At 40.2% G+C, this 20975-nt stretch overlaps 1 protein-coding gene across 2 annotated transcripts; it reads right to left on the bottom strand.

Annotated features, from left to right (window-relative positions):
• Positions 1-3223: 3223 nt before the first annotated feature.
• On the bottom strand, positions 3224-20953 carry LOC121296553 (E3 ubiquitin-protein ligase RFWD3-like). 2 transcript variants are annotated; one of them, XM_041222246.1, is made up of 13 exons: positions 20651-20953; positions 18783-19117; positions 17759-17988; positions 17145-17236; positions 16634-16855; positions 15913-16004; positions 15672-15786; positions 15329-15551; positions 13103-13253; positions 12465-12641; positions 11689-11903; positions 5368-5585; positions 3224-4950 (listed from the first exon to the last, which is right to left on the bottom strand). In XM_041222246.1, exons 2-13 carry the CDS (start codon positions 19106-19108, stop codon positions 4807-4809), a joined length of 2205 nt encoding a protein of 734 aa, XP_041078180.1. In that variant the 5' UTR covers positions 19109-19117; positions 20651-20953; the 3' UTR covers positions 3224-4806. The 2 variants fall into 2 exon arrangements, with proteins under 2 accessions (XP_041078180.1, XP_041078181.1); XM_041222247.1 differs by lacking the exon at positions 20651-20953 and having other exon boundaries at positions 17759-17984; positions 18783-18863.
• Between the last annotated feature and the right edge of the window lie 22 nt (positions 20954-20975).

Below are 20975 nucleotides of genomic sequence, written 5' to 3'. Positions count from 1 at the left end.
TGAAAGTTTTAAAGTGCCTTTGCATGGCTGTCAATATATTGGATTGGATGTGGGCAAAATTGATTTTCATATATTAATTTAATTTACTAGAACAAAGATACAGTGCACCCTTTTTATTCTTCTATCTGACTTGAAAAAAACATGAAATATTGACAACAGTGAACCATAAGGCTCTTGGGAAAATATAGGACAATTCACTGTCAACATGCTTACCGGTGAATTAACCAAATACGTGTACTGGAAATACCAATGCAGATTCCGCTGGTAACGTGATGGCCTTTGTCAACCAGTGGGCTCTAAACAGCATGCTCTTCTGTTTCTTTTGGTGCACTTTTACAATTAATTATTTAATTTACAGTTTGAAAAAACTGTCTTTTTGTTAAAATTACTAAGTCACCATCTTTGTTAGCACCTCCTTTTTGTTTAAAGGGTACAAATTTGAATTTGTCTTTGAAGGTACTTCATAGTATCTAAATAGGACTACTACTACTAATAATAATAACAATAATAATTAATAGTACTTCTCTAAATACCGTCACTTAATCCCAAACTTCTGACACTTTTTTTTTTTTTTTTTTTTTTTTTTTAATTAAATGTCATATGGGAGGCATATTGAGATTGATAATAAGAAACTAAATACGATCTTGTATTCTAAATAACATGAAACAGTACAACTGCCCAACTAACACCAAGCAACATTCTGTTGCAGGGGACATGTTAAAGCAACGTTCATTTAGTTTAAATCCATTTGTTAGCAGATGACATGCAGCCTATAATCTCGCACAGCTGCAAGCAGTAGCAGGATGACGCCTTTCTGTTCACAGGCAGTGATGTAAAGGTGTGTAGGATGTCCAGGTTTAGTCCTGCATCTCACTAGAACAGGATGTTTAATCTGGACGAGGGATTACTCTGCTCAGGCATTTTAAATACATAAATAACAAAAGACACCAGATATATTCCCTCCTGTCATGATTTTTTTTTTTATTTGAATTTCTTATAAATTTGAAAACCGTTTGTGTTAACTATATGGAGTAGAAGTCTGTGCAACTTTCTTGTTATCGGTTTTGTGGCAAAACGTGCAAGACAGACGTCTTCATCTACTGAGTTCTTCAGCGTACTACTCAGTGTGTTGTACACTATATCAACAAAGAGGTATGGTTAGACCACCAAACTTGTTTAATCTGTTTCAAACCATGCCTCCTGTAGTGAGAACCTAGTAACTTAGCCTTCTGCTCTGTCAAGCACAAACACAGATTCACTAAGCACTGACCGTTCTTTCCTGAAAAGAAAAAACACAAGCTGGCATTGATACAAATTCAGCATGATCTACAATAGAGGCCCTTGAATTAACACACTCAATTGTTTAGTAAGTTTGGTGACTTAAATATTTTATTAATGTACATGTTAATAAGGTCAACAGATATGCAATAGGCAAACGTAGCCATATGAAAATGATTTACTTTATACAAAATAAAGTGCAATTTCACCATTTTGAAAAAATAGTGGAAACTCAGCGCTGGAGTAAATGGTTAGTGAATTTGGTCCAGTTAAACCAGTTTTACTGCACTTCAGAGATACAATTCCCCATCTGTAAAATAGTGTACATTTGCAGGCCAGCCTACACAACCTCATAACGCTCTGTGCACATATTCATGATTTCTAGACTGCTTGGCAAAGGCAGTTTGGTATTCGTGCTTTCAATATTTGTAGAACATCTGTCTGGTTATTTTAGTATGCAATCCTATCAAAACTGCAATCAATAATCTTAATTCATGGGGAATATCAAGTATAAAATATACAAAGAAATCAAAGATCAATTTTAGTGAAACTTCACCATTTGTTCTGTTGTTATAGAGTAAGTAGCAGGGTTCCAAAAAATATATATATATCATTCCACGTTCAAGCGTGTTGTTACATCTGTTTAAATATATATCATTCCAGATCTCAAACCCCAGTGCACTAGAGTGGACATTTTGAAAAGAGCTTTGAAACAGACTTAAGTTATAAAAGTGTAAAAAGTTGTCAGGATGTTTACAATGAAAAGAAAAAATAAAAAAAATTACAGGTACATTATTTAAATAGCTGTACCAACACGCGGGGACATATAACGCTATATTTTTACAGGACCCCACTACTCTAATATTTATAGACTGAACAGTCTGTTCTAGGATAACTGTATTATTAAGGTACAAAGCTTAAAAATACTCTGGTCTACCATGAGAAATGCAAGGATGAAAGTTAAAGTAACACAGCACAGTATTATAAATCACTGTTAAGCAGGACTACCAGGAGATGTGAGCAGAGTAGCAATAACAATAAGAAGAAATATAAATGCACAGTATTAGCATTAGAAAAAAGATTTGGAAGTGCAATATTACTGTAAAAAATGACCATGGTTTTAAAGTTTTCAAAGTTAGGCTTCACGGTTGTATTAGAAGTAAAAGCTTATTACAAATACACATGATTCCTGGGTGATGTAATACAGACATAAGGAATGAAAAGAACAGAGTTTTCATATTACATTATATAATATATATATATATATATATATATATATATAATAAATGCCAACACTGGTTGTATACATATATATACACACACACATTTTTATGCATATACATATGGTGGTATACATATATACACACACAACCTCGTAAAAAAAATAAATAAAATGCATTCCTGGTAAGGCAGCTATAAGAAACAGAACACAGAATCAACTGAATTACAGAACCTCTTTTATTACAAAATGAAACAGAATCATCCTTATAAACACTGAAACACATATCAAGCACACAGACACACAAATACAACTGGTATAGCACTTACACACACAGACTGTATGTATATTCTGTTTAAAAAACTAAAGCAACCTCTATCTTTTAGTTTGTTTAACATTATTCATTTAGATAGTGTATGTTTGAGGTTAGTGGCCACAGTTCAATTTTATTTAATCTTCGGCACAAAACTTTGTAATTAGTGTTGAGCGAACCATATATTAACCATATATGCTTTTCCCCTATAAAAATGGACACGTCTGCATTTCTTCCTGAGCTTGGCGATGTGAATGACCTCCTGTTTAGTTCAGTTGGTTGCAGCTTCTATGCCTGCAGCAGCACTTTAAGGCAGGGGTCTCCGAATCTGATCTTGGAGGGCCGGTGTCCCTCCTGGTTATTTGTCTAACTGTACACTAAATTAATTAATTGGACTAATTAAGCTTCTAATAAGCACTTCATTGGTCCAATTAAGTAATAAAGGGTACAGGTGGAACAAAAACAGAAGGGACACCAGCCCTCCAGGACAAGGACGGACAACCCTGCTTTAAGGGAATGTAAATAAACAGGGCAGCCAACAAGTACTGTATCCACATTAAGGTAAAAATTGAGAAAGAATGTCATCAGTCAGCAAGGAATCATCCAGTAGAAAACTGAACACAAATGCAGGGCATTGTAGATTTCAAATTGAAACACAAAATCAAAGACAATATCAAGTTTAAAAATAGGCTTATGTTAAAGGTTACGTTGCTAGTGACTTAACTTGAATATAAGGCTAGCTTGATCTAGGTCTTTTAGACACAATGCAATTTGCACCTTTTAGTGACAGGAAAATAGAACTGATGATGTAACCAAACACACTTAAGGGAATACCAAGTTACTAGAAAGCATGCCTAGGCTAATTGTTATTAGTGGATAAACACTGACAGAATTAGTCAAATTTCAAATTTTGATTATCCAAACTTCTCTGCTTTCCAATCTGCCGCTTGTTAACCTGTCTCGTGTGCAGTGCTCTCCTGCCCTATCATCATAGGCCATGCTCTATCAGGCCAGTCGTCGGGGTAAAGGGTTTCTATTATGTTTTTGTGATTGGGAAAGTCATTAACATTTCAGTTGTAATTAGATTATCAGAACACCCCCTATCCCCATTTAGTTTAATGTATAATTTATTTATTTATTTATAATATAGAAAAGGTGCAAAATGTATTATGTAACTATCTTGATAAATTCAGCCCTTTGTCCCAAATTGCTCATGTAACTAGTAATCCACGCTTCCTCTTTCCATGTGAATTGATTTCAGCGTTTCATTTTGCAGGCACAAAACAAAGATCATGCAGAGTATTAAACTGTATCGTGATATAATGAGGGGGCACAACTGGGACAGCTACTAAGGCCTCAGACAAATCCAAGTGGACAAATACTAACTAAAAGCGATAAAGTTGTAAAAGAAACAATGGAAGAAATGCCTACTGGAAATTAGATGTTACTGCTCTCTGAGCTATTTGGTATCATTTCTAAATAATAAAAAAAAACACCCCAAACACTTAAATCTTGATTGCTGCCTGTACAATGGTTACCACTGGTTCGTGTCCATGCAGAGACCAGTGCCAAACCATCCTGTGTATATTGGACTCAACACACACCCCACCTTCAGCCTGATAGGCATTCCTCTCATTTGTCCCAATTCACAGTGGGGACTCTACTCCAATTAAAACTACTGTAATCCCAATCATCCTGAAGATCACAAAGTCATAATTATTGGCATCCCACAACTCCATGGCGTATTTGGTTTGCCGCTTTTCTCAATTCTCATTGGGTTTCTAGTTTTCAGTTCTATGGGGACCCAAATGTAAGGAGTGCTCCCAGTCAGCTAGAATGCCCCTTCCCCCAAATCATGCGACAGGAACCACTGCCTTGTCTCAAGTACAGTACCTCCAGAAGCCCTGCTGTTGTGTTGTGTTAAAGGACTCCCACATTCCCTCAGTCTACTCCAGACATGCTGCATGCACACTGGTTCTTGCTGCAATTCTTTATCTCAATCCCACTTGTAGATCTTCACCATCTTCTCTGTGAGCAAGGCCAGGTAGCTGCTCTGGTTCACCTCAAAGGGGCTGATGTCCAGCACTGGCTGGTCAGCCTGCAGTTTCTGAAGCAGAGAACCACGGCCAGCATCCCACAGCTGCCAAGACCACAGGTAAGGATTTACAGAACAGTACCAGACAGACTATTTACTGTACACTCTCGCCAAGCCCAGCCCAATACATAGCTTAGCCCAAGATCACCCAGCCTCTCCCAGTCCCTCAGCCCAAAGATTAAACTAAACTACAGAGCCTACTTCCCAATCCCTTAGCCTAGGTCACACAATCTCCCTTTGTTACCTGGCGTGAAGACTAGACTACACAGCCTCCCTATCAGTCCTTCAGTTCTAACCCCAAAGCCATATTTCCACCCTACCAATTGTGAGCTCTAACCACCAGGACACTGCCTGCTTAACATTCCCACAGCTCTAACCACCAGTTCACAATGCCTTCTGGCTAATCCATCAGATCTAACCTCAAGGCCCTACACACTCTCCCTTCAGTCAAAGGCCTCTTACCATAGCGGAGTTGGAAGCCTCGTCTCCTGCACACACCAGCATGGCCCCGTCACGTGCCGGGCTCTCAAACACAGCGTTCTTGGTGAGCAGCTTGCAGGAGGAGCCGGCGTTGAAGGACTGGACGGGATGGCAGGTACATGGAGGGTCCTCGGACGAGTCAATCTGGCACCCCCTGCTGAGCTCCATCAGCACACATCGTAGAGAGGGGTTTGACTTGCCTGGGGGAGACAGAAAGGGGCAAGTTTTAAAGATAGGAAGAAAATAAAAGCATGGAAGAGTGTTAACAGCTAAAACAATACAGCATTCAACCACTTTTGCAACATCAAAATTCCATACTTTTTCCAGACTTCCATTTGTTTTTCCCAGACTCGTGTTTTAGTTTGCTTCTACTAGTTTTTTGATAGTTATCCACATAGGCAGGCAGCCGCAGAGCATTATAGCTTTTTGATCCAGAGCAGAAGTTGCTCCTGGTTTTCTAGAAGTATTTGTCAGAATCTGGGGGTCCATATCTAGCAAAAGACAAATGCATTATTTACAAAAAGATTATAAAAAGTTGTATACTGCAAGTATATTTTGGCAGAAGTAGGATAGTATTATGGTACCAATAGTATTGTAGCGATCTCGGTTAAATGCAGGCAGACTCATCACACAGCGTGAGGCAATCCACACAGAGGAGGGGCGGACGCGAACCCGGGACCTCTCGCACTAAAGCATAGCACAGATACCACTGGACAAAGTAGCCAGCCTCTTTGCAAGGACCACATAAAATCAGGCTTAAGTCTCTGTGTGCGATTATGTCACTTACCAGCCCTGCTGCTGCCCTCCCCTGTGCACGCCACAGTATACTAAAACCAGACAATTTTGGCACAAGTATACTTGCAGTATATTACTTTTTTGTAAGGGATGATATTGGATTCTGATCCAAACTTCTTTATACCATCTGATAAATGTTGAACACTATGGGGGGGAGAAAAATAAAAAAATGAAATAAATGTGCACCCATTATATACAGTACAACCTCGCTATAACAACCCTGTTTGGGTCCAAAGCCTTTTGTTTGCTATAGTAAAAGGACAATCCAAAACAAACAGTATAAGCTGCTGGAGTAATTTAACACTAGAACGGTCAATATTTCAGACTATACAGCCTCAGAAGCCACAAAATGTGCGGCTCCATTTTAAAACGGCTTCGATGTGAAAATTAAAAACAAACAAATCGGACACAACTTAATATTTTTTTTATTTATAAACATCATACATAATATTTTCAGAGCAGAACATTGTATTTAAAATTGAAAATTAAGCTTTCTTATTTTTTCCAAAAACGAGAACAAATAAATAAACGTAAAAACTGCAGTAAAATAAACTTTATGCAATAAACGTCTGTGTAAACAGGTGTGGAAAGCTGTATGCACATATAAAATTATAAAACATACATAACTAATTATAAAAATAGCATAAATCTAAAATACAACATAACTTATGCAACATGAAAACTCTTTGCGTGAAACAGAGTTCAAAGGCTCTGTCTGTCTGTTCAGAGTTCTATTGCAGCTTTCTTAGTACAATCTTCACAAAACACGCTTTTCAACTGTACCAGTACATTTGCCACAGACTGCCTTTTCACAACGGGCGCAGACATCAAAAGTTCTGTTTTTTTATTGCATTTAGCAACCTGGCATTGTCTTTTATTCCATGTGCCAGAGGGCGTAGCTCTGGCTGAAGGTTCAGGGGAATTTGCCAGCCAGCTTTCATTTCTCTTATCAAAATGTTTCTGCCCTACTCCAGGGCTATCGCAAAATGAAGTCCCTCCAAGTGATTGCGTTGCCAGTGCACTCCTTGTACAAAACTAAAGCGTTGATGGCTGCCACGTCCAAAACATTATAAAAAAAAACATCCACAGGCCACATGCGAGTACCACATTTGACAGAATACAGCCGTGCCATTCGATCCAGTATATCCACACCGTACTTCATTGCACTAAAATGCAACAGTCTCTGGCTTTCATTTAGCATCAGTCCCGATAGTCAGCGATTTGTGCAGAGAGCTTAGAAAAAGCTCTAAGCGTCTTTATTTTTTATTTATTTTTTTTACACCTGTACACACACAGGGTGGCACAGTTGTTCTGCCTGAGGAGTGAAGTGGAGTGCAGGGGGACAGTTACAAATTTGCGAGCTGATTCAGGGAACAGGCAGATGAGAAAAAAGTAGCGTAGCTATATCACACTGTATTGTGATTCAATGTGTATATTTTGTGACAACTGCTAATAAAATAAATAATACTACTACTAATAATAATAATAATTTTAATAATAATAATAATAATAATAATAATAATAAGTAAATAAAAATAATAACAATAATAATAACTAGAACTGCCAGGCAGTTTTATGGCTCCCAAGCCCCAATATCAGTACTCATCTAAGTGTGTTTAGTTCTCAATGTGCCAAGTTTAAAATCAGCAACTTCAACTGTTCCACAGAAGAACATTTTGAAAGTTTTTTTTTTTTCAAAAATGCGTCAGGCAGCCATCTTTTTTAACACGAGTTTCTTAAAAGTCAGTTGTATTGCTACGGTGTCAAGGATGATGCTCGTGAAGTATCAAGTTAGTCAAGTAAACTGTCTGTAAACTGAGGCAGTTTTAAATTTCAGATGTAAAACGTACACCTTGTTTTATAAAACATAACCATTTTGACATTTTTGAATTCCATTGTTACTGGGTCAATAACTACCAAGTTTGGAGTGTGTTGGTCAAACGGTGTTCAAATAGTAGCAGTTTGCTGTTAAGGGCGCATTTCGTTAAAGTTTGTGGCAGCCACAGTTGGTTAGTACATTTCCTAACAAAAACTACATCATGAAGACGAAGGAACATTCAAAGCAAATCTGGAATAAGGTTCTTCAAAAGCACCAATCAGGGGTAGGATATAAGGCGGCATTGAATATCCCCTGTAGCTCAGTAAAGTCCGTTATTAAGAAACGTAGAGAATATGGCACAACTGTGAATCTGTCTAGAACAGGCCATCCTCAAAAACTGAGTATCCGGACGACAAGGGCACTAGTCAGGGAGGCCACCAAGAGGCCTATTGGAACTCTAAAGTAGTTAGTCTTCCACGGCTGAGCTGGGAGGCACGTTGCATATAGGAACAATAGCCCTAGGTGCTTCACAAAACTGGCCTTTATGGGAGAGTGGCAAAAAGAAAGCCATTGTTAAAAAAAACTCACATCAAATCTTGTCTAGTTTAACAGAAGGCATGTAGGAGACTAAGACCAAGTGGAAGAAGATTCTATGGTCTGATGAGACCAAAATAGAGCTTTCTGCCCTCGATGCTAAGTGCTATGTTTGGCGCAAGCCTAACACCGCACATCATTCTGAGAAAACCATCTCTATCGTGAAGCATGGTGGTGGCAGCATCATGCTATGGTGATGCTTCTCTGCATCAGGGCCTGGAAAGCTCGTGAAGATAGAGGGTAAAATAGATGCAGCAAAGTACAGAGAAATCCTGGAGGAAAACCTGCTGAAGTCTGCAAGAGACCTGGGACTTGGGAGAAGATTCATCTTCCAGCAGAACAATGACCCCAAACAGCCAAAAGCCACACTGGAGTGCCTTAAATACAAAAAGGTCAATGTCCCGGAGTGGCCCAGTCAAAGCCAGGACCTTAATCCAATTGAGAATATGTGGAAAGAGTTGAAAATTCCTGTGAACCAAAGGTCCCCATCCAACTTGATGGAATTTGGGCAATTTTGCAAAGAAGAATGGGCAAAAATTGCAGTGTCCATATGTGCAAAGCTGGTAGAGACTTATCCAAATAGACTCATGGTTGTAATTGCTGCCAAAGGTGCCTCTACCAAATATTGACTCAAGGGGGTGAATACTTATGCAATCAATTATTTTCTGTTTTGTATTTGTAATTAATTTAGAACAATTTGTACATTTTATTTTTCATTTTGACATTATAGACTTTTTTTTGTGTTGATCAGTGGCAAAAGTTCATAATTAAATCCATTTTGATTCCATGTTGTAACACAATAAAATGTGGAAAAGTCCAGGGGGTTGAATACTTTTGAGAGCCACTGTAATACATTATTTTACAATGACTTTGCTTTTATTACTAAGTCCAGACTAAACTGTCAGCTATATTGTACTGATTTCAATATGCCAGTGTCAGAAACATAATGAGTTCTGGTTGGAAATCTCCCTCCCGACCTGTGAGGGCGCTAAGTAGCGAAAGGGGAAGTCTTTGGACGGGCTGGGCTGACAGTTCATTTCCTGGGTCTGGAAGTCGGTCAGCCTGGAAGGCGGCGAGACTCCGCTGCAGGAACGTATTGACCCAGAAGGTAAACGAGGTAGCAGCTGCAGGCAATAAAGACAGCTGCAATCGCTTACCAAGGGGTCATGCATGATAGCAAAAAGGGGCAGGAGAATCATAAATCTTTTCCTTCTCTTGGTTTATATTGAGAAACTGGAAGGACTGTGTGAGACGCAGAGAAAGCACTGTAAAAGTAGAGAGATTGTGAGGGTTTGTTTGTTTTTCGTGTTGTTTAGCAATTGCCTTGTTTGTTAAATCACCAGACGACTAAACATGAATTCGGAGCTGTCGCCACGGGCCAGCACAAAACCGGATCAACACTACAGTACAGTTACTACAGTCAACAACACTACAGTCACGGTTAACATTGTTATCACAACTTGTTCACAAATATAGCACGGATTATATTGTACTGCACCACAAGCACTGACAGCACTCACTTTGGACTTGTGATCGTGTGTGTCTGTCTAACTGTGCGTTTAGTACTGTGCTTACCGTTTACAGGACTGCAACCCTTTCACTACTGTGCAATATACATTGTTGTGTATTGCCAGCTCATTATTATTTGCTGGCTGGTCAAATGACCATTTGATTAATGACTATTAAACAAACCATTTCACCCGTACTTTGTTGTCTGTTTGTTCTTGGGATTACTGCACCAGCACCGCATCTGCTATACACCAGCTACTAATTGGCACTTTGCCACAATGCCGCATAAACTGAGGGTCTGGCGGTTGAAGCAAGTGCTTATAACTTATTCATTTTCACAATTCTACAGCTGAAACACCGTATGGGTATTTCATTCAAATATTTAGCAACACTTAAGAATGGACATGCACGAGATATTCACATACGAGAAGATATTAATTTGAATTGCAAAAGCCGTTCAAAAAGCAGCTAAAGTGGTGTTAGTGTTAAGGAAGTCACCTTGGATAAAGGCATTAGCTAAAATCAGTATTTACTCATATAATGAAGGCCATATAGCGAGGATGCAAATACTATTATCTACATTCGGCTGACAGTTTGGACCCGAGACTGTTGATACACTCAGTACTGCAAGTTAAAAGCAAGCACCATACATTTTAAATAAAATTACCGGTAATTTATATTAAAATCACACTAAAGAAATGAAAAAAGCGATGTTAACATGTTATGTTTCTACACACCATAGGGGCTACAGAGGTGCTTTTTTTTTTTGTTAGATTTTTTTAAATCCGAGTCAGTGATAACAATCGTATTCGATTTTTTTTCCTGGGTTGGGAAATAACGTTAATGATTTATTAAAGGTAACAACAAGATAACAAAATGTGAATCTTGGTGAGCAGAGTACAGTAGCTTGTAATTCCAGTCTAACGTTGTTTAAAAAAAAAAAAAAAAATCAGCCTTCAATATAAATGTATATACTTTGGCTGTCGTAGTGTCCATTTTACCCTTTGTTTCACTGGAGCAGGCAGAGTCATGTGACATATTCCAGTGCGCTAACTGGATTGGATTGCTGGAGTTGTCAGGAAGTTGTCAGGGATGTTACATGGGGCAATCCTCGCGGATTTGGTCGCAAGCAATATAGCTGCTACTAGTAAACTGCTTAGACAGCTGCAGCTTGAGCTGCTGATCTGCTTTCAAGATCAGTTATTAATAATAAATAATTGCAGAATTATTTTCATTCTCCTGTGACACTAGTAAAATTCCAGGCTTTCATAACAGCGACTTGGTTTTTCAGGCACTTTCAATACCTGGAAATCAGTTTGGCATTTTTCCATACTTTTTCCAGACTAGTGTACGAACCCTGATAATAGGACAAAATCTTCCCAGCGGTCTTCTAGATGCACTGAACAATTTAAACAAATCAAATTTCAATAATTGAAAATTGTGCTAATGAGGGTTGGTACACTTTTGCATCTTGGTATCCAATTGGAATAGTCAAACATACTCCCAATTACACCCAGTAGAAATCCATTGCCTTCTCTAACACAGCATCCCTCAGGACAGGGAGAGGGTTTCACTCTCTTACTCACCTGGCCTGTAGGTAACGAGACAGTGCCGGCTGGCTGGTTCCACCTGGATGTCTGTGCAGCCACCCGTCTCCAGTGGGAGGAGGTGGGCTCTGTAGGTTGTCCCGTCCTTCCGCTCCCAGAAACTGCCCCCCTCCAGGGTCCCAGAGATCAGCCCCCCACAGGGGAAAGCAGCCGAGGCGGCACGAGGGAGATAGGACAGGGAGGCCACCGGGCACCTAGGAACAGAGAAAGATAGAGAGAGAGCTAGAGAGGAAGCAGAACACTGAGTACATGAGCAATATCTGCACACAATTCAACTGTGATCTGTTGTGTCAAAGTAAAAAAAAAAATAAAAAAATTACTTTCACCTTGCATGTCAGAATCCACTTGAGCATTATACAGAACCAGTAATTATGATCAGTTTAAGATTTCATTAAATCTTAATTTTTTTATTTATTTTTTTAAAGTGTTAACCATGGTTTTTACCCCTCATTGTTATTCAATTTGAAGTCCATTATCCTGACAATGCTACAGGTTTTATGGATATAGGTTTACATTCTGTGTAGCACTAAAGATTCGATTTCACTGCAAATACAGAATTCTAAAAAGGACTGTGAGGCTCACATGGGATCATTTTTATGCACATTAAATCCCAAAATTGAATGACCTTGTAAAACTACACTACTTAATGCTGATCAATGACAAAATTGCAGCAAAGTCCCTTCGCTTCCACGAATATTAATTATCACTCCATTCACTTCTCCCACACAGTTCCTCCCCTCCACCCCCGTGGTTACCTGGACCCAAGGGGAGCAAGCTCTTGCACGTATGTGCTTGTATCCCGTGTGTCGTACACCAGGATAGAGCCGTTGTTCAGCCCAGCGTAGATGTAATTGGGATCATCCAGACACCAGCAGCAGCTCCACACGGGACGGCCAGTGTTGTAAGTCTGCACGACCGTGTTGGTCAGGAGGCTGGGAAGACAAGAGGAAAGAGAAGAGTCACATCTTCTGTTGCCACAGGCAGCATCCATAACTATTAAACACTCACTTAGGCCTTTACTGAAAAAGACTTCTAGTCCAAGTGTTTGTCATTCCCACAGACATACCAACCTGCACGTATCTGAGCTTGTGCAGGATTTACAAAGCCAGACTTGTAAACAGTACCAACTTGGAACAGTGGTGCTTTTTTTCTAGGTGTAATAACCAAAAACCTCTTATTAAAAGACTAAGATAATTTCATGCCACACCACTTTGGGTTACGTATTTAAAAAAAACAATTTTAATGTTCTTTTTTGTCTAAAATGGGATCCAGCATTGCAGTTGAGTTTTTCAGAATTTCATAAAGACATTAGAATTACCTATATTAGACATACAGTGTAGATTTGGGGGTTCTATTGCGATTGACTGATTTGATAATGTAGGTTTCATTGTACCTGGTCAGTTTGACGGTGCTATCCAGTGCTGCGGAGAGCATTAGACTGTCTGCCTGGTTGCTGAAGGCCAGGCCGCGGATCTGCTTGGCGTGGATGGGTACGTACTGACACGCCTTCATGCTGACTGCACTGATCTTCTTAACACCGCAGCCTGAGACACAGGTACACTCATATAAGAAACTAGATCACTCAAAAAAAGAAACATAGCAGATATATTTTCTTCAATCTCTTAAATTGAATCAAAACTTGATCAAAAGAATTGTATTTTATTTAAAACACGTTTTCCTGACAGAGTGTCACTGTTGGGATGGAAAGCACACAACGTATGCCAAAAGCAACAAAACACATGAATATTCCTAAAATTAACACCATTTGCTAAAGACTTGCACGTGCAACACACCAAAATGTGGCTATAAAAGTGGAGTGTTCCCAGCTTGCAGGTCTTATTGGTGTTCACTGTAGACACATTTGAAGTTATGCCTAGAGTTACCGAGGCTCAACGGAATAATGCTATTGGACAATTGGAAGACGGCAAATCTCAGTCCGACTGACATGGCGGCTAAATGTTTCCCAGAGCACTATAGGACAAATTTAGAGGAGTGATTCTTGCGCCACAACATCGTCGACTAGGACTTCAATGGCATCATAATCACAGAGTATGGGCCATACAAAGATGAAGAAACGTGGTGTTCAGTGAATCCAGATTTCTGCTTCGACGTGCAGATGAAAGAACCCGGTTACACAGGCGATGTCATGAACATTTTCCGGCCAACTGTGTGCGACAGGTCGACAGATTTCGTGGTGGGAGTGTCATAGTGTGGGCGGCAATCTCAGACAGTGGCAGAACCAACCTTGTTCATGTTCAAGGCGACAGCTCAGCACTATTGTCATGAGATCATACAGCCTCATGTAATCCCATTCATGAACCATTGTAACTTAATTTTCCAGCACGACAATGCACGACCACCACAGCAGAATATCATGCAGAACAATGTTCAAGTACTACACTGGCCGTCTCGACCACCAGATCTGAACCCCACTGGGAATTGTGGAATGAGCTTGATCGACGTGTGCGACCCGACGTTACAAGGACTTTTCCAGGCACTTGAGCAAGAGTGGATTGCCATTCCCTGGCATGTTATCCAGGCTCTGATTCAATCCATGGGCAGGAGATGTGAGGCCGTCATCGATGCCAATGGTGGGCATACCTGTTACTATTTTCGATTCACCTTGAACATCTTAATGATTTCTGTACAGGTTAAGGGTCTTTGGAACTGTATTTTACTATGCAAACTGCCATATTAATGCTATAAAAAGTACATTCAAAACACCTATGCGTTTCTTTTTTTGCAGAGTATATATATAAACCTATGTACATGGTGACACTTTAGGCAGTTTAATATCACAGTTCATTCTGGTACTTGTAGTTCTGCCTAGTGTCAAATAAAAGGAACCAGAATGGATACCTATTCTGGTTAAAACAACTCAACTGCCCTTGAGAACAAAGCCCTGCGGTCACCTTAAAAGAATAAATGAACAAGAGTAAGCATTATAGGCAGCTCTTTGCTTTTTTTTTTTTTTTTTTTTTTTTTTTTTTTTTTTTTTTTTTACTAACTTCGAAACAATCAAGTACTGCTCTGTACAAAAGTTCACTTAAAGTTAATTCCAATCTCAGACAATTAAATTACTGTGTTTTTATCTACAGCTACAGCCAAAAGTTTTGCATCACCCTGTAGAATTAACACATTTTGCTGAGTCAAATTAAAACTGACTGAATAACACATTGAATTACACCATGTTTTATAATATGAAATACTGTACTACTATTATGGCTTCCGGTAGACTTTAGCAATATAAATTTGTAGTTTCTTTGATTACATGATGCTAAATACAGAGATCTAAATTATGTTCATATAGTTTGTCTCCATCCTAAAATAGGTGATGCAAAACCTTTGGCTATAGCTGTAAGTGTTAAAATCAACAATCATATTATTGTATGAATTAATACCTTAACACCTTGCTTCAATTAAATAATCAATGACCTAATTGGAACAAAGCTCTGGACTTCCGATTTCATTAATAAAATCCTGGATTGCAATGGTTTGAACAGAGCCACAAGTGACTCCCACGGCTTTGAGGAGTAAGTAATGTAAAGGTGGTTGCGGTGGTTTTTTGATGAGGGCTGCAGTAACTCTTTGCCATGCTGAATGCTGCTTTGCTCCTCACCTGGTACCAGTGTTGCTTGTGGGGAGGGCTGGGAGGCCAGCAGGCAGCTGAGAGGCTCACAGTAGGACAGCACACGGCAGTTCCCTGTCTGGGACACCATCACAGCCTTGTTGAAAGTGTAGCACCCCCCCTGGGCCTGGCTGGAGCCCTGCGAGAGGGCGGTGCGGGAGCCACTCGATTGAGAGGAGCTACAGCCTTGCTTGGACATCAACACCTTCAACTCCTGAAACAGAGTGGACAACAGAAGAGAAGATGACAGGAGGAGCAGATCAGGCAGCAGTTTTCAGAACAGAGAGAGGAACTGGAGTGAGAGGCAATGTGCGCAGCTAGAGAGTTGTTATACCTGGAGTTGCTTGCGCAGTCGCCCGCACTCATCTGTCATCACCTGCAGCTGCAACCTGCACTGCGCCGACTCCAGCTCAGACTTCCTCCGCAGGGCTTGCTCACGCTCCAGAAGGCTGCGGGAGGAGGGGAGCACCAGTCAATTCACAGCAGCTCACAACTTCATGCAGTAAGAATTATCCACAGCCCCCAAGTAAATAGAAACAACAAAGAACATTTATAAACCACGCTTAGTCCTGTACCTTTTCATCCTCTCCTGCTCACTGGTATCGAGGGCCTTCAACGTGCGAGCATACAGCACCACAATATCCATGCGCTTCGCCTTCTTATTGCACTGTGGGGAGATGTACCCAGCTGGTTAGTGCTATAGCACAAGTATGCACAGGATAAACAATCAGAAACACCAGAGTTTGTCATATCTGTTGTCTTGTCATGTCAATTCCATTGCATAACGAATTGATCAGTCATACGAACGACTTTCCTTTACACAAGTCGATGCAATGTTGCTGAATGTATTAGTTTCTTCAATATGCCCAATAAGGTACATCTTAATAGCACAAATAGAAAAAGGGCCACAATGGAAATCTATGGCAATTTTATTTTAATTGGATTGATTGTTTGCATATAAAGCAATACTGAAGTAATTTCCCATTACTCAAATGATTCACCACCATGGTGCACGGACAATACATGTACTTGGGGTCTGCAGAAAATCTGTTTCATAAAGGCAATTGTACAGCAACAGCACAGCGTTTAAAGGTGCGATATTGAATATGGTTTTACAAATAGTATACTGTTGCTACTTGTGAAGCTCTGCTCTTCACGAAGATTGCTGGCAATTTCTCATTCCGACGACTATCGTAAATACTTGGACAGTGCCATATTCCTTTTCCATAGAGTTGCTAGTAATACTGACAGCAACATTGCTATTAAAAGCTGGCATACCTTGTAATAGTGACTAACCTGAGGACACTTGCCCCCCTGTCCCCTGAGCCAGCGGTCGATGCAGGTGAACCCAAAGAGATGTCCACAGCGCAGGGTGGAGAGGCGGTGCTCCCCTGCATTGGTCCAGGGTTCGAAACAGATTGAACAGGTATCTCCCTCTTCCTCCCCAGGAACATTGGGGGGCACTGTGATGGCAATGGGCCCCTCTTTTGGCCCAGAAATGTTAACAGGAGAGCTTGACTGGACAGAGGGAGAGAGATTAAAACCCAATAAAAACAAAAGCTATCATTGAATGTTCAGCAGCCATGTATCTCGAAATGTATGAGACTATCACCACTCTCAAAGAGAAGTCAATTAAGTAGTCTACTATACAGATATTTAAAACTAGACATTTTGTGGGGGAAAAAAAAGCCACATGGTCCCCATGGTCATAGTTTAATGGTAATGGCACCTCTTACTGAATATCTTGTTAACATGATGCAGATATTTCACAAAATGAATGGAAGAAATATATATCAGGCCTCCTTACCTCAGAGTCTTGGAGAGGATCACCTCCATCCCTCTGCAGAGACCCTACAGTCTCAGCACTGCCCTCTGCTGGCACTGCAGGATCTGCAAGACCTGTATACACACAAATCCATTTACAGGCGAAGCCATGGAAAATATATTCCTAATGCTTCGGTATTTCATGTTTCAGTAAAAACAATTTTTTTTTTTTTTTTTTTAATGTATAATGTTTCATTGGGGCAGTGTCCAAATAGCAGAACCATTTGAAATATCGGTGTGAATGAAAACCATTCTATGTATAAAAAAATAACAAACACCACTGCATTTATATTACTGCGGTTGATGCCAGGGAAAATAATTGGACAATCCTGTTCCAGTACCAGGGCTAGTTTAGGTATATTATTGAAATGACCAGGAACCCTGGCAATCCTACTCCGAAGGTACACCACATTTTTAGGTTTAATAGGAGTTGTTCATGCAGCTATAAGGGAGGGACGATTTATTTACCAGCAAACTCCTGGCTATTGATTTAAACAATACAGTTAAGTGAAGGCATTTCAGAAACCCCGGACTGGGTACAGGTTTTAAGCCCTGTCCTGTAAGTAGTTAGAAAGTAGGACAGTGAAGGGCTGGTACCTGTCGTGAGAGAGAGAGCGGGCACGATGGGGGCCGTGGGTACTGCAGCCTCCTCCAGGTCAGTCAGGCTCTCCTCAGAGTCACTCTGCTCCGTGGTGTTCCCTGAACCCGGGTCAGTGACACTCACTGTGGCCGAGTCCCCCACAATGTGCACCAGTGAGCCGGTGTAAGGCAGCTGCACGGTCTGGCTGTGTCTCGGATGGAAGAAGCTGTCCATCGCGGAGGCCTGTCTGCACCACAGAACAGAACTGTTTATTAGCAGTCAACAGTATTTGATCTTATCATATCTCAATTAGCAATGTTCGAGTCCATTTAATTCCCTAAACATTCATTAAACACATTTAAAACATTTAGACTGGGAATTTTTGTAACCAATCAAAATAGCTGTTTTTTAATGATATACTAGATTAATACTGATGAGACTATGTGTGCACAATATTTATGTTCAGATGGGAAAAACTTAAAAAAATAAGTAAATAACCTTACACTGTTCACATTCTACAGCTGATTAAAAATGTTTAACTCTAACTCAAAACTACTAACATCCCTAATATCATGCATTGTAAGCCCTTTTTAATAGAATACTGTACATGAAAATCAATGTTGAATTTAAAATAAACACCACAGTAGAAGATCGGAATTACTAAATCACTTTTCACTGAAAACGAGTATGAATTCCAACGGTAAACAGTTTACATTAAAGGTTAAACGTTTACTCAACACAGATTTGCAGCCTTATTGTTGTTTAACTCTTGACTCCATCTGCAGATTGCAATTCAATTTGCAACCAAGTCCACAAAGGTAAAAGATTATTTAACATGCTTCCAAATTTCCTTCACTTCCCTCCAGTATTTCCCTTGTAATACAAATAACTGACCGCCTTCCACTCTGCTAACAAAAACCAACAGAACAGATTTCAAAATGTTTGTATCTCCCAGTGCAGCACAATACTGATTCAGATTCACAATGATGCTTTGTGAACTGTGAGCCTGTAATCAACGCCCACAGGGACTCATAACTGTACCTGGCACTTGCTGTGAGGGGCCACCTGGACCTTGTGGAGATGCGAGTGGCCTGGCTTTGCGCGCGCGTTGTCCGCCTCCTCCTCGTTACAGTCCCCTGTCGTGCTGGCTCGACCACAGAGCTGGTAACCCCCTGCAGCAGCCCCCTGAGAATGGGCACGGGCTGGGGGTTCAGAATAGGGGGGCTACGGGGCCGCTCTTCTTCCTCTATGTCACTCTCCGATTCAGGAATGATTATCGGGAACACACCGCTCCAGCCACCTTGCTCCACTTGGTGCGACACTGTCTCTGTTCCCCCCAGCTGTAGGTCTATCTCCATCTCTTCCATTGTAGCAACCTAAGGATAAATACAAAAATAAGGAGCCTTTAACCTTTTCAGTCCAGGTGGGACCTCAAGGTGCTGCATTACCTTAGTGCTGTTCAAAAGTTCTTAAAGTAGTGACAGGACTTTAAAGTTCCATTTACCAAAATACATGTGAAAATATCTGTGTTCTGTTCTCATGTACACTTAATAAAGGGAGTTCCTTTTTTAACTGTATAACTTAAGGGCGAATTCATGACGAAAAGGGTTAACGCAGAGTAACAATTCACTTCAAGTACAGTTTGCAAAATAATCCCAAAGATTTTCCCATTTTGCACTTAGCAACATAATGTCTTAAATATGCAGTTTCCAAAAGGAACACATTATTATTCTTTAGGCAGTTAGCAGACGCTTTTATGCAAAGCGACTTACAAACCTCCAGGTAAAAAGCCCCTTTCTTTGACCACCAACATACATTTTCCCAAAATCTGTCTGCAAGCCATGCCTTTCAGGAAGTCTGTTACTGCTCTACTTCCACGGTCATTTCATCTTTTTGTGCACATTTCGAACTGGCAGATCATACTTGCATTTAAGATGCTTACACCGCTGCATAGTATAGGTTTAATTGCATGATAATGGACCATTAGTTGTTCATAGTTAAAGCATATTAACTGAAATTGTACCGCGTTAAACAGAAAACGGTATCAAAAGGTACAGGATTAAAAATATTTTAAAATGTAGGGCATATAACATATTGTGCGAGACCTTACTTTATTATCAGGGAGCCTACTGTCCGAACGTGACGGACATGAGAAATGTACGCAGTAAAGTCTTCAGATGCAATGGTTATTTAAGGAGGAAAAACAGCTGTCTCCGCAAAACATTTTGCTCAGTAAATGCCAAGCGTAGCCTACTAAATTAGTCTTATCCTTCACAGTAGTAAATTAACGCACTTGAACAGGATCCTCGCGAACTCTGCTATATAATCTACCTGGGATGATTAAATTCTGGTACACTACAATCAGGATTTGAAGGTGTACTAAATTTAGTTCAATCCAGTCGACTAAATGCAGTACGCTGCTGTTGACCCAGAATGTTTGGAAAAAGTAAAGTTAAACAAACGCCAGTGTCAGAATGAAAACAGATAGCGACTAGGATAACTGCAGCTTTAATTACCTCGCAATTATATTTATTACACAAGTACCGCAGAACAGCTCAAATGTCACCTGCTCCCGACCTACCTCAAACCATTCTCTCAAAGAAGGTCATGAAAAGTGTCTCGGTCCACCAAAACATTATGGTTGTAGCAACGCACTTAACGACGGTAACAAACAGCTCAGTCTTTCGTTTCTCAGGCTTTTACCGCTGAAGTCTCAGCTACGCAAGCCCGGGGATCCTCGGCAGCAAGGAGAGGCCGTGGAGGAATGTAGGAATGATACCTGTAAATACTGGAATCGAAGCGTATCCTTCTCCTTTTTATGCCATTAAAAGAGATCTTTACTGTTTGTTGATGTACCCAAAACAAAAACATAAATAACATTTGAAGTAGTGAATAAAGCTATTACTCACTTAGTTTAAAGCAGGATGACACTCAGAATCGCCTTTTACCACTTTGTCTCTGAAAAACAATTTTTTTTTTTTTTTTTTTTTTTTAGTGGGACTGTTATTTTTAACCTCTTCAGAAGATGATCGGTGGTTCGGTTCAAGAGCGCTCGGTTTTTACTGATTTCAACCGAATCTCCCCGCCAGCTGAAATATCCCGCCCCCTGTGCACTGCGCATTTCTTCTGGAAAGGACGTTTTAAAGCCCCGCCCTTCCTAGTATATCGCAAGTTGATGTATGTTTCAGGCCATAAGCGAAAAAAAAAAAACACTTTGGGTTAGCAGGGCTGGTA

The sequence above is a fragment of the Polyodon spathula genome, chromosome 21 (assembly GCF_017654505.1).
Source record: "Polyodon spathula isolate WHYD16114869_AA chromosome 21, ASM1765450v1, whole genome shotgun sequence".
NCBI lineage: Eukaryota > Metazoa > Chordata > Actinopteri > Acipenseriformes > Polyodontidae > Polyodon > Polyodon spathula.
Note: the sequence above shows the minus strand (reverse complement) of the source record. Positions and strands in the feature narration are given on the sequence as shown.